This window comes from Artemia sp. Qi Xiang Cuo, chromosome 8 (assembly GCF_049724085.1).
Source record: "Artemia sp. Qi Xiang Cuo chromosome 8, ASM4972408v1, whole genome shotgun sequence".
Lineage (NCBI taxonomy): Eukaryota > Metazoa > Arthropoda > Branchiopoda > Anostraca > Artemiidae > Artemia > Artemia sp. Qi Xiang Cuo.
Genome location: NC_142801.1, coordinates 60607217 through 60622876, shown reverse-complemented (window position 1 = coordinate 60622876; position 15660 = coordinate 60607217). Strand labels below are relative to the sequence as shown.

Genomic DNA, 15660 nt, shown 5'->3' with positions numbered 1-15660 from the left:
GTCCTATGGCGGTCTCAGAATAACATGGTCCTATGGCGGTCTCAGAATCCATATTTAGCATACTACTATCAATCTTATATATTTGGAATTAGCATAATAAGCCGATTGTTTTGATGTATCTATTGATATCAAAATTCCGTTTTTTAGAGTTTCAATTACTACTGAGCTGTGTCGCTCCTTAGTTACACTTCGTTACCACGAAGTTTTTTCTTCAGGTAAGTAGCCTTACATTCAGGTTTTTTCACTAGGGTGGGGCAGGGGAGATCACCCTCTCCCCTAAAATTTTTACCTGAATCATACAAAAGTAACAAATTTACATGTAAATTAATTTTTGTCGTGTTCCCGTCAGTTTTTTTGTACCCCCATCCCCTCCGAACAGGGAATCCTGAATGCGGCCCACGGTTCTAGACTAGTTTGCCCTGCTAAATGGTTGTTTATTTGTGCAGTCAATCCAAGGCATTAAGGATCAGAAAGTAACAGAGCTTGTTAGAAACTAGAAATTTTCCTTTAAAACGACAATCTCCCACAGCCCAAACAACAAATCCTTGGCATGTGTTTCTTCCCCTAACAAAACAAAACTGAAATAGCATCTCCGAACACATCGTATTACAAAATAACCATACTAATATGATTCCAGACATCCTAAGAATGGAATAGAAGGACTATTCAAATCAATGGAATATTTCCTATCTGCCACGACAACTATTATTATCCTTCCTTGATTAGTCTTGGAAATTTCCTTCATTTCCCGGTGCATGTTTCTCTGAAATCAGGACTCTATTGTTCTCTATTCCCTAAATCTTCTTCTCTCATACAACTACCATTGTACAAATTATGTCTGCTTAGAAAATCAGGGGGCAACCAACAAAAGCATGAAAGAATATATAAAGCTTGCAGCAATATCTCTTCACATAGCTAATAGCCTATTTAAAGACGATGTACTTCAAGTAAGTTCAGAGAAAACGGAGATGAAACAAAAAAGGTTAGAGGACATCTGTGTGAAACTTCCAAACGAAAAGACGTAAACAAATAGCAATTCATGAAAATTGATGGGAGGGGTGGAAATGTATTTTTGAAAATCTAGGGGGACAATTTGCCATTTTATCAATTTGTTCAATGAAAGCACGAAAAATAAAAATCCCTTTTCAATGAAAGTATCCCCAAAAGTCGTATTTTAAAAATTAGCGGGAGGGGAACAAAACATCCAGGGGAAGGAAACATGTCCTTTTCCATTTTCCAATCGACCCCACTGGATATAAACCAAATAAGTTGAAAGTAATAAACATTTCGGAATACTTAATAATGTCACCCCCTGAACGTATGGTTACACTCATCAACAAAGCTCAGGTTTCATACTACTGCTTCAATCAGAGGATATCATAAGAAATTTAAATTATAGAACTTTTTGAATACTAAATTAGTTGCCACATCAAGATAGTTTTGGAGAGATTGATGGAATTTTCTATGGCTATTCCAAGAACTCATGGAGATATTGACCCCTGGATCTGTGGTTACACTCGTCAGCAAAGCTCTGGGATCATATTACTACTTCAATCACAGGATCTCATGAGAAAATTTACACTATAAAGCTTTTAGAATACTGAATTAGTTGCTACGTCGAGATACTTCCGGAGAGACTGACTGTATTTTACTGGGCTAAACGTGAAGTCGATATCCTTGTAACTAGACTTCACAAACCATCGAATAGAATTGCATATGTACGTGTAATACATAATTCACTCTCTCATTTCCTCTACATAGTCTGGTTTCTAAAACAGCAGTCTAATGCTTAATTCGTAAATGGTTCCACGACCCAGATCATCATTCGCTTTCTCATCAGGTGTTATTAATTTGTATTACGTTAGATGCAATCAGATAACTCTGCTAAGGGACAAATACGGCAGTGGCTCAAAATGCCATTATTTTCTGTCTCATTTTTTGTTTTTTATTAGGGTAAATGGGCTGATGGAAATATACGACGTAAAATCAACGAAAGAATATCAATTACAGCCGGTAAAAAACAAAATTATAAAACCCGCCCCCCCCCCAAAAAAAACAAAACAACAACAACAAACAAACAAACAAAAAACATTATAGCCAAAAATGCCTTTGTTCAGTCCTAAAAATAGGTTCACACTTCAATAAAGAAACAAAATCTATTCTTATTCTGAGTTGTCTCGTTCTACTTACACGGAGCTTGTCTCTCTATTTACATTAAAATGAACGAATTATGGCTTAGTCAGAGCCATAATTCTTGACAAACTCCCAAAAACTCAAAGTACGTTTTGCTGGCATTGTCTTTCTTCAGAATTTTAACATATGTGATTGTATCATCAATGTTTTTGTTTACAAGGTTGTCGTGCACGTCTTTATACGTAACAGGAAAATGACTGAACTCAAATAATTCCTCAGTACGTAAGTTCCTGGATATAAGGCCGCAAGTCCCAATAGTATTGTTTCTGTTTCAGTGAATGTCATGCATGGAGAAAGTTTTTTCCAGTGGACGAATAAAGGCAGTTTTCTCATCTTTTGTCCTCGCCTTCTCATTTAGTTCCCGATCCAAAATCATTTTTGTTAAGGCGTTTTTCCTAGAAGCATTTGGTACCATCAAGGCAAGAGAAAAGTTTTCCCCTTCACTTAAAAAGGAGGAGAGACTATCCGATGTGAAGAAATTGTTCTGGGTCCAAATCCCGCAAAAAAAAGCATGGCCTAGTTTGGATTAGCCCCCCCCCCCACGATAGGAATGAAGCCCCCCCCCAGCTGTGGAATAATGCAAAAACTATGACTTAAAAACTTCTTTTTTTAATTTTAGACCCTTATCCCAAAAACGAAACATTCTTCGACCCCTCCTCCCTGTAAGTAGCAAACCTGTCTCTTGGAATCAGGTTTCCGGACGCTAAAAAAATTTGTCACTTTAACCCCGTACATCTTGAATTCTTTTCTCTTACGAACATCAAAATTACTGCTTGCCAGTGACTCCAGATTCCAGAATGGAATCCATACGTAGCATTTAAAAAGGTAGCCGTCCAAAGTTCCTAGAGTCCTAACAGTCCTGTGTGCTCCAGATTTTGTCCTTTTTTTTCTTTTTCTATGCAGCCAGTTATGGCTTATTATAAAAAAGTGGTACGGGGTTTAGCCTCTGTGATTTTTTAAAGAAAGTATGATCTCGGGTCAGATTAATAAATATAACATTACATTTTCAGAAGCTACGTATAATCCTTGCCAGGCCCAAGAAGGATGGTTTTCACTTGTCCTAAGACTTTTCGCTTGTTTCGCTGATACTTGCCTGTAGACCTGAAGTCTGCAGTCTTTGAGCTGAAGTGGAGTTATGTAGACTATATAGGGTAGTCTGTATTGATATTGATTTTGCAGTTTATTGCAGGTTTGAAGTCTGATAGTGTCATATGGAGTCTATATTGGCTTGTATTCTATATCGAGTTTGCAGTCTCATAATGTAGTTTGTAGTCTATTTTGAGTGTTTATTCATTTTGTAGTTTATATCGAGTTCGGATTCTGATGACGTAGTTTGCAGTCTATATTGGTCTTGTAGTCTATATTGAGTTTGTAGTCTGATATTGTAGTTTGCAGTCTATATAAGTCTATGTTGATTTTGTAGTCTACATCGAGTTCGGAGTCTGATATTGTAGTTTGTAGTCCATATTAATTTTGCAGTTCATATTGAGTTTGTAGTCTGATATTGTAGTTTGCAGTCTATATAAGTCTATGTTGATTTTGTAGTCTACATCGAGTTTGTAGTCTGATATTGTAGTTTGCATTCTATATTTAGTTTGCAGTCTGATATTTTAGTTTATAGTTTACGTTGAGTCTATATTAATTTTGTAGTCTATACTAAGTTTGTAGTCTAACATTGTAGTTTGTAGTCTATATGGAGTTGCTATTGATTTTTTAGTCAATATTGAGTTTGTAGTAAACTAAATTGTAACCAAATACCGATCCTTCACCCTCCTCCAATTGCAAAAAAGAAAAATTGCAAAACACAAAAAACTTTGCTTACGTGCATTTTCGTTACTTTTACACGAATCGGACAAAAGTTTCGAGGGGGGGGGGGGGGTAAAATCTAATACCCACCTGGATACGGCTCTGGGGACATGGGCACCCACAAGGGGGAGGGGGCCCCAGCCCCACCCCTGGCTGAATGACGCTGCCTTATATTTGTATTAATTAAAAAACTTTTTCCACAAAATAAGTTTTTCAAAGAGAGGATAAGAGCTTCATTAAGCCAAAAATGGGCAGAAATGAAATAAAATAACCTTCCAAGCGTAAAACCACCACAAATCACTACCAACAATAAATGAAACTCATAACGAACAGAAATTAGAATAAATAGCCGAGTCAAACTCAAAACGAGCAAAATTAACAGTACTAGGGCTGATTGCCCCCATGCCTTCTCAAGACCAGAACATATTTTACGCTTTACTTAAAAAAACATGACCGTGGATTGTGAGTTTAATTGACATATACTAATATTTATTCCTTAAAGTTTTGAGAACATTTTGTTTATGAAAGTAAGAAAAGTGAAAACATTTAAAACGTATTTTGTCAAACAGTTCGTGGTAACGAACTGTAAGTGGTAACTGTTAGTAAGGAACGACCCGGCTCAATGGTAACCGAAAGTCTAAAAACGGAATTTTGATACCAATAGATACATCAAAAGAATCAGATTTTAATTGTGATTTCAAATATATAAGTTTAATCTTACCCATCAAAAGTTACGCGCCTGAGAAAATTTGGCTTATTTTCGAAAAAAGGGGAAAATACCCCCTAAACGTTATAGAACCTTAATGAAAATCAACCCATCAAATAAAGCGTATCAGATAACCATACTGCAGAGGTTTCAAGCTCCTATCTGCAAAAATGTGGAATTTTCTATTTTTTGCCTTAAGAAAGATCATTGGCGCGTGTTTTTGTTTTTTTTTTCTTTTTTCCAAGGATGATCGTATCCACCCAGTGGTCGTAGAATGTCGTGGGAGGGCTCATTAGAACGGAAATTAAAAGTTCTAGTGCCCTTTTTAAGTGACCAAAAAAACTGGAGGGCAACTTGGCCCCTTCCCACGCTCATTTTTTCCCGAAGTCACCCGATCGAAATTTTGAGATAGCCATTTTGTTCAGCAGTCGAAAGTCTAATTAATATGTCTTTAGGATGGCTTAATCCCCCACTGTTCCCGGGGGAAGGGCTGTAAGTTATAAACTTTGCCCATTGTTTACATATAGTGTTGGTTATTGGCAAGTATACAGGCGTTTTCAGGAGGGTTTTTTTTCTATTGCGGGGTCGGGGTTAGAGTGGGGGTTACGTGGGGGGATCTTTCCATGGAGGATATTTCCTTGGGGGAAGGGACATTTCTATGAAGGGGCCCCAGATTTCCCAGCATTACTTAAAAAACGATCAGAAATTAAATAAAAAACAAGTTTTTTTCAACTGAAAGTAAGAAGCAACATTAAAACTTAAAACGAACAGAAATTATTACGTATATGAGGGGGTTCGCCCTCTAGTCAATACCTCGCTCTTTACGCTACGTTTTTTTTTTAGTACTTTCAAAAGAGCCATCTATTCTAATTAACCAGCCTTTGTGATTCAGGGGTTTGTGATTCGGAAAAAATTCGAACTTTAGCGTAAAGAGCGAGGTATTAACTAGGGAGCGAACTCCCTAATGTACGTAATAAAAACATACGAATATAGAAATTCTTTACGTAAGTTAATTCGTAAGTTACGTCAGAACAAAATTTCGAGAAAGCCAATTAGCCAAAAAAAGAAAAATTAATATGCGAATTTCGTTTTAATTATTCATGTACGATGATCCAAAATCAAAGCTGCATTAATTCAAAAACGTTCAGAAATTAACTAAAAAAAAACAACTGAAAGTAACTGAAATAGTTTTTTAACTGAAAGTAGGCTAAGGAGCGACATTAAAACTTAAAACGAACAGAAATTATTGCGTATATGAAAGGGGCTTTACCCTCCTCAACACCTAGCTCTTAACGCGAAAGCTTTTGTTTTAAAAAATAAAGTTGTGAGACAGAGACAAACTTTAGCGTAAAGAGCGAGGCGTTGAGGAGGAGAAAGCTCCTTTCATATACGGAATAATTTCTGTCCTTTTTAAGTTTTACTGTCGCTCCTTACTTTCAGTTAAAAAAAACTTGTTTGTTTTTTAGTTAATCTTCAGTAAAGCGCGAACTATGTTCTGGTCTCGAGAAGGTACGGGGGTTATCAGCCCCACTAATGTTAACTTTTGCTCGTTTCGAGTTTAACTCGGCTATTTATTTTAATTTCTGTTCGTTTTGAGTTCCATTTATTTATTGATAATGATTTGTGGTAATTTTACACTTGGACGATTACTTGACTTCATTTCTGCCCATTTTTGGTTTAATGAAGCTCTTTACTTTTCTTTGAAAAACTTATTTCGTGGAATAAAGTTTTTTTATAAATAATTTATGTTCGTTCTTTATTGACATAGTCATTTTCATGCAACGCCCACCATTTCCCCAAACACATCCAATCAAAATTTTGAGATAGCCATGTTGTTTAACGTAGCTGAAGATTATGGAAATTTAGTCATAAAAGATGAGAATTACTCTAACAGACCTTAAGTTAAGGGTTTCTATGTATACCCCGGGGGCATATATAGTGTTAAGAGAAAACATTGTTGTTCGTCAAAGTGCTCATAGGACTGTAAACTAAAAGTCCCATTGTTCTTTTTAGTAGTTAAAAGTGATTGGAAGGCTTGACGTTCGAAGATCGAAGTGGATATAATGTATTATTTTTTGTTGTTGTTGTTGTTTAGGCATCAGGGGGCTTGGTGCTGCGGTGAGTTGTTAGAAGTAGTTAATAGTATTTTCATGCAAAAAAAAAATTATCTTTTCGGTTTTTATTTTTCTATAAGAATCCATAGTTTGGCTTGCTATTTGTATGTTGGAGAAACCTTTTCAACAATTTTTAATCCTGGTTCAAATAGTACTTCTTATGTTATATAATTTGATACCTCTTCAAGTTGATCTGAAAAAATAAAACTTAATATCATTCCCAAAAGTTTCTATCTATGCTCTTTAAAATCTTCGATACACTTTAACGCTTTTTATATATTTAAATTGTAAGAGCAGAAGTAGTAACAGTAGTATCCCCAAAAATTTCAACTTAATACCCCCAGTCGTTCTCGATATATTGCTGAAATGTCTTATTTGCAACCGCAAACGCAATGCCTTTTGAATTAGTTTTAAAGCAGATTTTAGTTATATAGCATTATGGGCCAATTGCAAAATTGTGAGACGTTGACATGCCCAATATCCCTAAAGACATAGTTGATGGACCGTTCTACTATGCTGAACAATATAGTTGTCTCAAAATTTTGACTGGATGTGTTTGGGAAATAAATCGGCTTAAAAGACGGGCTGATTGCCCCCCAATCTCTCTTTACTCTTAGAAAGGACACTAGAACTTTTAATTTTGAATCGAATTAGCTTCTTTAAATGTTTCGATATTTCTAGCTATTATAGAGTGGTGCTGCCTATGATATTGCTTATATGCCTTTTTGAAAACCTGCATGCATACAGTTTTTAGTTTAATTGGAACGCCCCCTAAACACTTCCTAGAAGTTTCACATTAATACTCTTAGCGTCATTAGCTACAGTAACTGTAGTGGTAAAACTAAGAGTATTGACAAAGTGCCTTCTGGCTATTTCAAAATCCCCCACGATTTACTCTTAAAGGTCTAACTTAATAATATAAGTTGTTCTTGAGATATTGCTTTGTCATCTTTTTGAAAGTCCATATGCTCATAGTATGTTTTTATTTAGTTCAACGTCCGCCTAAGTATTTCTTATATTTCATTACTGAAGACATTGTTATATTCTCTTTGGACTATTGGTTACAGAATGAGTATCTCACAAATTTGATCCACTTTTTTTGTGAAAAGAGGATATCAGAGAGGGGGGGGCTATTTTCTCTCCGTCACGCTTGACTCTTAAAATGGAACTATAACTATACATTCCCAATCAAATGAGTCTCCAGTAAAGTTCACAAGACCACCCCTTCACAAAAACCTTACATGCCCCGGAGGCATAACTTACAACCCTTACCGCCATACTGTGGGGGGTTGTGTCTAACCCCAGAGGCCGTGTTATGAGATTTTTTAACAAATGGCTATCTCTAAATTGCAATCGGATGCATTTGGGGAAAATATGAGGTGGGGGGGGGGTATAGCTACCCTCCGATAAATTTGATTCTTAAAAATGGAACTTAAACTTCCGATTTTCAATCCAATGAGCCCCTGCCGAAGTTTATACGATCACCGTTTCCAAAAAAAACCTTATATGCCCTCGGGGCATAACTTTCAACCCTTGCCCTGAGGACTGTGGGGGGGGTCTTATCCTCAAAGACATAATTTCTGGACTTCTAAACTAAGTCAAACAAAATAACTATATCTAAATTTTGATCGGAAGTGTTTGGAGAAATGATTGGTTTGGGGGGGGGGGTGTTGTTCTCCAATCACTTTTGACTATTAAAGAGGGCACCTTTCAATTTCCAAACGAATGAGCCATTTTCGAAGTTTCTACGACGACAAATGGCCATCTTAAAATTTCTATCAGATGCGTTTCGGGAATATACGACGTATGTGTGTATGTGTGCATGGGGGGGGGGCATCTGCCCTCTGATCACTTTGACTCTTAAAAAGAGCACTATAACTTCTGATTACCAATCCAATGAGCCCTCTCCGAAGTTTATACGACCCCCATTTCTAGAAAACATTATATGCCCCAGGGCGTAACTTACAATCCTTGCCCTGAGGGCTATGGGGGGAGGGTTCATCCTCCCCCCATAGCTCAAAGACATAATTTCTGGACCTTTCAACTACTCTGAACAAAATGGCTATCTCAAAAATTCTGATTGAATGTGTTTGGGAAAATGATTTGTTTAGGGGGGGGGGGGTCTCGTTGACCTCCAATCACTTTTGAGTGTTAAAAGACCAGTAGAACTTCTGATTACCATCAAATGAGCCCCCTCCGAGGTTTATATAGCCACCCTTTCTTTAAAAAACATTATATCCCCCAGGGCATAACTTACAACCCTTGCCCTGAGGGTTGTGGGGGTTGTCATCCTCAAAATCATAATTTCTGTACCTTTATATTACACAGAACAATATGGCTATCTCAAATTTTGATTGGATGTGTTTGGGGAAATTATTGACGTGGGGAGGGGGGGGGGGCTGGTTGCCCTCCATGAGCTCTTTTTGAAGTTTCTATGACATTTCTTCCTATAAAACGTGCCCTGGTCTAAAAAAAAATAAAATAAATAATATATTGTGCCCACATCGATTTTTACACACATCGATAAACATTTTCACACCGATAAAATATCATAGGCAGCACTATCATGCTGCCTATGATATTTTGTTTTGAGATTTCTATCATACAGCATTGGAAGTGCCGATTAGACCAGGTAAGCCCCCCCCCCCCTAAAATTCAGCCTAAGGTCACCCATGTCTGGGGACGACATACAGTAAAGACTGATAAAAGATCACATTTGATCGGAGTATGTTAAATATTCTTAGATTAAATCATATAAAACCACATTTCCTAAGCGAAGAATTTTCTCCGTTACAATTCTACCTAATGTCAATCAAGAGGCAAGCACGAGTAATTTTTTTTAAAACTTCGCCAAATTTCACAAAGTTTCTTATAGGAATCACTCAAATTTCCGTCAGCCATAATGCTATCAAAATTCCCAGAGCAAATATTGCAGACAAAATCTCCTTGAAATTCAGTCTAAATTAAAATATAGATTCTAATGAGTGTTTTTTCAGAGTTGAAAAAAGTCTGGAAGAATAGGAAAATAAGTCTGCAAACCAGATATCGTTCTGAAACGCAGGCATTCCAAAAGACGGAGGAGGATTTAGGCTATTACATGTTTTTTAGAGGAATTTTGTAAGGATCGTTTTGGGTACCGGTCTTACTGGCAGTATTTCAAACAGTAAAGTGTACGACAAATTTAGTTTTATCCCGCTTTCTAGGGTTATAATGAGAGAAAAGTTGAGATGGCTAGAACACGTTCTGGAGATGAACGAAAACCTAACATTGCCAAAGATCGTCCTTGTCAGCCAATCATCTATGGCCGAACGAAAACCAGGTCGTCCCCGAATGGGGTGAGAGGACGTCGTAAGGAAAGATTTAAGAGGAAATGGAAGTTCTTTGGGGGGGGGGGGGGTAAAGATGGAAGCTTTGAATAGATTGGGATGGAGGGTGTGCGTGCGTAGCTGTGTTGGGCTCAGGTGGCTTGGTGCTGCAGTGAGTTATTAATAGTAGTAGTAGTAGTAGTATTCACCACCATGTCAGACCCACATCGTTTAAAAACCTATTAATTATTCAATCCAAATGGAAGAATCGATTATTTGTTCTTTTTCATTTTCAAGGGAATTAATAAATTGCTTAGGTTTTGTCTAAAAACTCGTTCTCATTTTCCTCCTGGACATTCAAAAGAGCAATATACCAAATTAATCTTGTACTTTTACCAAAAGATCTGAAACAATCTTTTCCCAAAGGAGAAAAAAAAACAAAAAAGGGCAGATCACTTCCTACGATTACTAAATCACAATAGCATTGTTTAGAGGAAACAAATTTAGCTGGAAATAAATTATTAAATTGTAAGCAATGCTGTATCCAGGATTTTTGTCCCGGGGAGGGGGAAGGGGATACAAAAAACTTTAAAAAGCACCACGCCCATTTTGTTACTTTTTTACAAATGGGACAAAAACTTCGGGGGGGGGGGGAGGAGGAGGGGTCAAATCTCATAACATAACCCCCCCCCCACCTCTGGATACAGCCTTGAGTGTAATAAAAAATATAATATGATAAGGTAGCTGAATATCAGGTCCAGCAAGTCCCACAACCCCTGGATACAGTCTTACTTGTAAATAAAAATATGTTGTTATATGGTGGCTGAATATTAGGTCCAGGAATTCCAATTAGCCACATTTATGCATAAAAATCATATTACACCAATATATACAAATTGCTACTGTTATTATTCAATTTATTCAATCAACAAACTTAACAAAATACACTTCAATATAAACTACCCCGTAAGGCTCTATGGCCAGGAAAAAAACAGGGGAGAAACAAAAATGAAACAAATACGTAAAAAACAAAAACATTTTCAACATCATACATTCAATCCTTTAAGAGACTCAACATAAGAGATAAAAAAAAATAAACAGAAAAAATAAACAAGAAAAAAAAATCATAAAATACAATGATTCACATAAAAAAAGAAGAGAGAAAAAAAAAAGTCAAAAATCAAAAACTAAACAAGGGACTACCAAGCAATCAATTTATTCCGCATAATCTACCCTATGATCAATCAATCAATCAATTTATTCAACCAATAAATTTACGACAAAAACACTTCAATATAGAACGGTAAGGTTCTATGGCCAGGAAAAAAACAGGGGAAAAACAGAAATGGCATAAATACTAAAAAAAAAAGAAAAAAAAAGAAAAAAAAAGTATTTTCAATATAATGCATTTCAACCTTTCAAAGACTCAACACACACATACAAACACACAAACACACACACACACAAACACATATACACACACAGATAGACACACACACACACACAAACACACAGATACACATACAAAGACAAAGACATACAAAAACAGAAAAAGACATACACACACACACACAGACAGAGTCACACACATAGACAGAAACGCACACACACAGACACACAAATACACAGACACACACAGACACACACACACACACAGACACACACACACAGACACACAGACACACACACACACGTGTGAGTGTGTGTCACACAAAACAGAACAAAGAAGAGAAAAAAAAATAATTAAAAGACCCAAACAAAAAGTGATTTTTATGAGCGATTTTATTCCGTCAACATAAATTCATTGTTAGACACCTAAGAAAAAAAAAAATCTGAGTAAGAGAGCACAATTTTTTGTTTAGATTTCTAGAATTGTGAAAGCTCCAAAAATTGGAATTATTTTCATGTGGCATGTTACCATTCTGTAAAAATACATACAGCTGCACCAACATTAATAGTAATTCCAATTACAATGGCAAAATCTTTCACTTGGAATTCCAAACTTCAAAATCTCTCGAAATGGGGATCTATTTTCGTATAACACAAACCACTAGCTATTAGCATACAAAGTTATACTGGGCACCAGGGGCATCGTTGGGAAAAAAGAAAAAAATATTATATATCCCAGGCCCCTTGACACTCCGGAAATGGACCCTTGTTGCTCCCCCCTAAATGTGCTGGAAATTCCCCCCTTCTAGGCGGAGGATTCCTTTTCTGAGCCTCTCCTCTCTTCCCTTTCCTTGAATGCAAAAGAGTCCATAAAAGTAGGAACCAGGCAGATTTGGTGGCTACTGAGGACCTAAAAGTGCCTTTTTCATACTTAATCCCTTCCCCCCTCCAAATCACAAACTGGGTGAAATACCATTAGCATAATGGAAGGTTTAAAGCAATAGCTATTAGCACAAATAATGCATCTACACCTTTTGTTTCTTTTTTCAAGAAATTCCTATTCAACTGTGTCACGATTATTTTTATTTTTTTACAAAACCACAGGGCGTGATTTCCCCTCCAATCCTCCTTTACTCTCTCCTGTGATTTTTCCAAAGAAAATTAAATCTAATCGTGGATCTCTTCCACTAGAAAATTTCAATCTGAACACCCATCAGTAGAACACTTGATACATTTTTTATTGCTATTTTTCTTTAAGAGAAGTATTATCCTAAACCTATTTTCCAAAAATTATTTTCAAACTGTTCTTTAAATCATTTGCATATGACCTATAATTTTTTAAAAAGTATTCAAAGCTAATAGCATAATTAAATTTTTAAAAAGAAATTTCATTAATACTTTTATTATTTTTATTCTATTTACAATTTTTTATTTATCACACTAGTTATGGATAGATTTTTGAAGCAGATAAATCAAGCAATTCATTAAACTCTGAAGGTCATGCTGAAAAATGGTCTTATAAAAGTAGTTTCTTTGCCTAGCATTGCTATTAACCTTTTTTAAGCAGAAAAAAAAGAATGTACCTGGTCTACTTTCCACTCAGTCTTTACATTCTGCCGCCAAGTCCATTTACCATTTTCCTCCCAGTAACCCGAATCTATTTAAAGAAAAACATTGCCACCCGCAAAAACATCAATATAGCACTGATGTTTTAAACCATCCAAGGGTATTAGAAATCATTTCTCTAGTACAAAAAGTGCCTGCCACCATGACAGATGCCATTCTGATTTCAAATATTTCATCCTTGCACTATAAACAAATATGCCGCTTTTAATTACCATTTTTAAAGGCTGACCGTTATTTTTGGTGTGCTACTAATTTATTTGTTGTATCTTATTTAAAATAAATATATTCCACTATTACTACTGAGGTAAGTTAGGCTCAATTTGGCTTGCGACTGTGAACAATAAAAATACATCTCGTTAATTATACACATAGGTGCATGCAGGCTCAACCCTTACAGGGGGCGGGGGGTATCAGAATCTTTTCCTTAGTAGTTGGGCGGGTGTGTTGTCGAAACAGTTCATTTTACGGCACTATTTTAGTTGTGTTTTTGGAGGGAGGGGGAGGGGGATTTCGGACCAATCTAACCCAGAGGAGGTAATAACCCCTACCTCCACACCCCTACGAGTGTTGTTACACATTTCTGATTTTCAAAACTCGTATCGCTTCCTGGGCAGCTCCTGCTTCAACATCTTTAAAAAGTTATTCATTCCACCCTTCAAAAAAACTACCTAAGGGAGTTGTATTATAGTAATACAAGTAATAGAGCTTATCACTTGTGTCATACTATGTATGACATAATAATATACCAGCCTAAGCTAGACTTTTAAAATAAAGCAGCTATAAACTCCATATACATTTTTGCACGTTCTTCTGCTACATTATTAACACTCTAGTTTTAAGAGGTACCGATATGTCTCAAGTTCGAAGAACTCCGGCATTCAGATTCGATTATCATCCTCTTAGTGCCTGCAGTAGGGTTTTTAATGCTCTGCAAACTAATGTAGAGGATGTCCACTCCTTTGGAATCTTAGAACTGATACTACTACTACTAACAACCTCTTGCTGATGCACCAAGCCCTGAGGCCACTTTACTCCTCCATCACAATATGTTCAAAATTTAACTCGCTACTTCTCCCCTGAAGTTCTTATTTCTGTTGAACCCCCTCCCTTCCTTATTCCCCTCTCCATTCGTCTTAAAATGTGTAGATGAAGATTGAGCGATCTTTTTTTAGGAACAGGGGTCTCATTAATGTGTTCTGTTTACAGTTTCACAATTTTATTTTTCTTCAAAAAAAAAAAAGCGAATTTTAATGCCCCGTCTTACCTAATGTCTTTTTTAAGTGATTACTCAAATTACTGCTTAAATTATTTATCCATCCCTCCAACTTTTACGGGCCATTGAGCCTTTCGATGGGATAAATAAAAATATATATTGTCCCATTAAATTAAAAAATTAAAGTAATGAAGATTAATTTTAAAAATTGAGCCTTTCAATGGGATAAATAAAAATATATATGTCCCATTAATTTAAGACATTATCTTCACACTTAGGTTTTTGGCTTACAACATGCATACATAAAACATAGAGCCTTATTTCCAAAAAGTTCTCCTCTTTACGGCTCAATTTACTTCATTATTTCCCTTTCCTCTTAATTTTTTATTCTTTTGCCTTATCTTAAATAGGTACTCACCTGAGCTTAAATCCTCGTCACCAATATTTGGCACAAAGCTATTCTCTTCAACAATAAGTTTCGTCATTCGACACTTGAGGAACTCCAGAAAATAGGCATCATTAGAAACAAGGATAAAATCTCGAAAAAATTCTTCTTCTTCGAGAAAACAGGAAGTTCTTCCAGTTTCTCTTGTCGGTTTGAAAAATCTTTCCTACAACAATAAGATCTCAAATTTATCCACTTTCCAAAATCCCTTTTTCAAAAGAATCTTAACGACAAAGAGAAGGTGACGTCAATAGGGAGAAAAAAGGATGAAAACTTTCATCTTGACGACAAAAATTACTCTTCTAGCCTTTATTTCTTCCTTTGTTATCTTGGATTATTTAGTTTTTTCAAATCATTCTTTCAAAAGTCGAGTGTGACCAGTTTTGTTATTATTTTCACTAAAAAAAAAAAAAAATCTTCAGAGGCTTCTGACTGCAGTTTTAAAAACACTGAAGTTTAGCTAACAACAAAAGACGAAAACATAGAATTCTTGCAATTTTGAGTAGGATTTAGCAAAACACTGCATACATGAAAACTTAAAAAGTTTAAAGAGCAGAGTAAGTAAAGAAAACAAAAAACATTTAAGACACAGCTCCCATCATGAGAAGAACTTAATCATAATGGACTTACCATCATAAAGATTAATTTAAATAAACTTAATAAAATTTAAGTAAACTAAATAAAGATTTACTAATTCACTTTTTATTAACTTTTATTTTAATTAACTTTTAATATATTTTAATTAGATAATTTAAATAAAGACTTATTAAAGACTATCCTCTGTGGCTTCAGCAAAACCATCCTTATTTTTACCAAACAAAAAAAAAAAAAAAATCTTAGAGACTTATCGCTGTAGCTTTCAA

At 35.8% G+C, this 15660-nt stretch overlaps 1 protein-coding gene across 1 annotated transcript in view; it reads right to left on the bottom strand.

The window, feature by feature from the left end:
* The window catches only part of dlt (codanin-1 like protein dlt), a 281789-nt gene that overhangs the window by 214021 nt on the left and 52108 nt on the right, over positions 1 to 15660 (bottom strand). The window contains exon 3 of the mRNA XM_089093645.1: positions 14771 to 14963. Coding sequence (XP_088949771.1) covers positions 14771 to 14963 — 193 coding nt within the window. The remainder of the gene's footprint in view (positions 1 to 14770; positions 14964 to 15660) is intronic.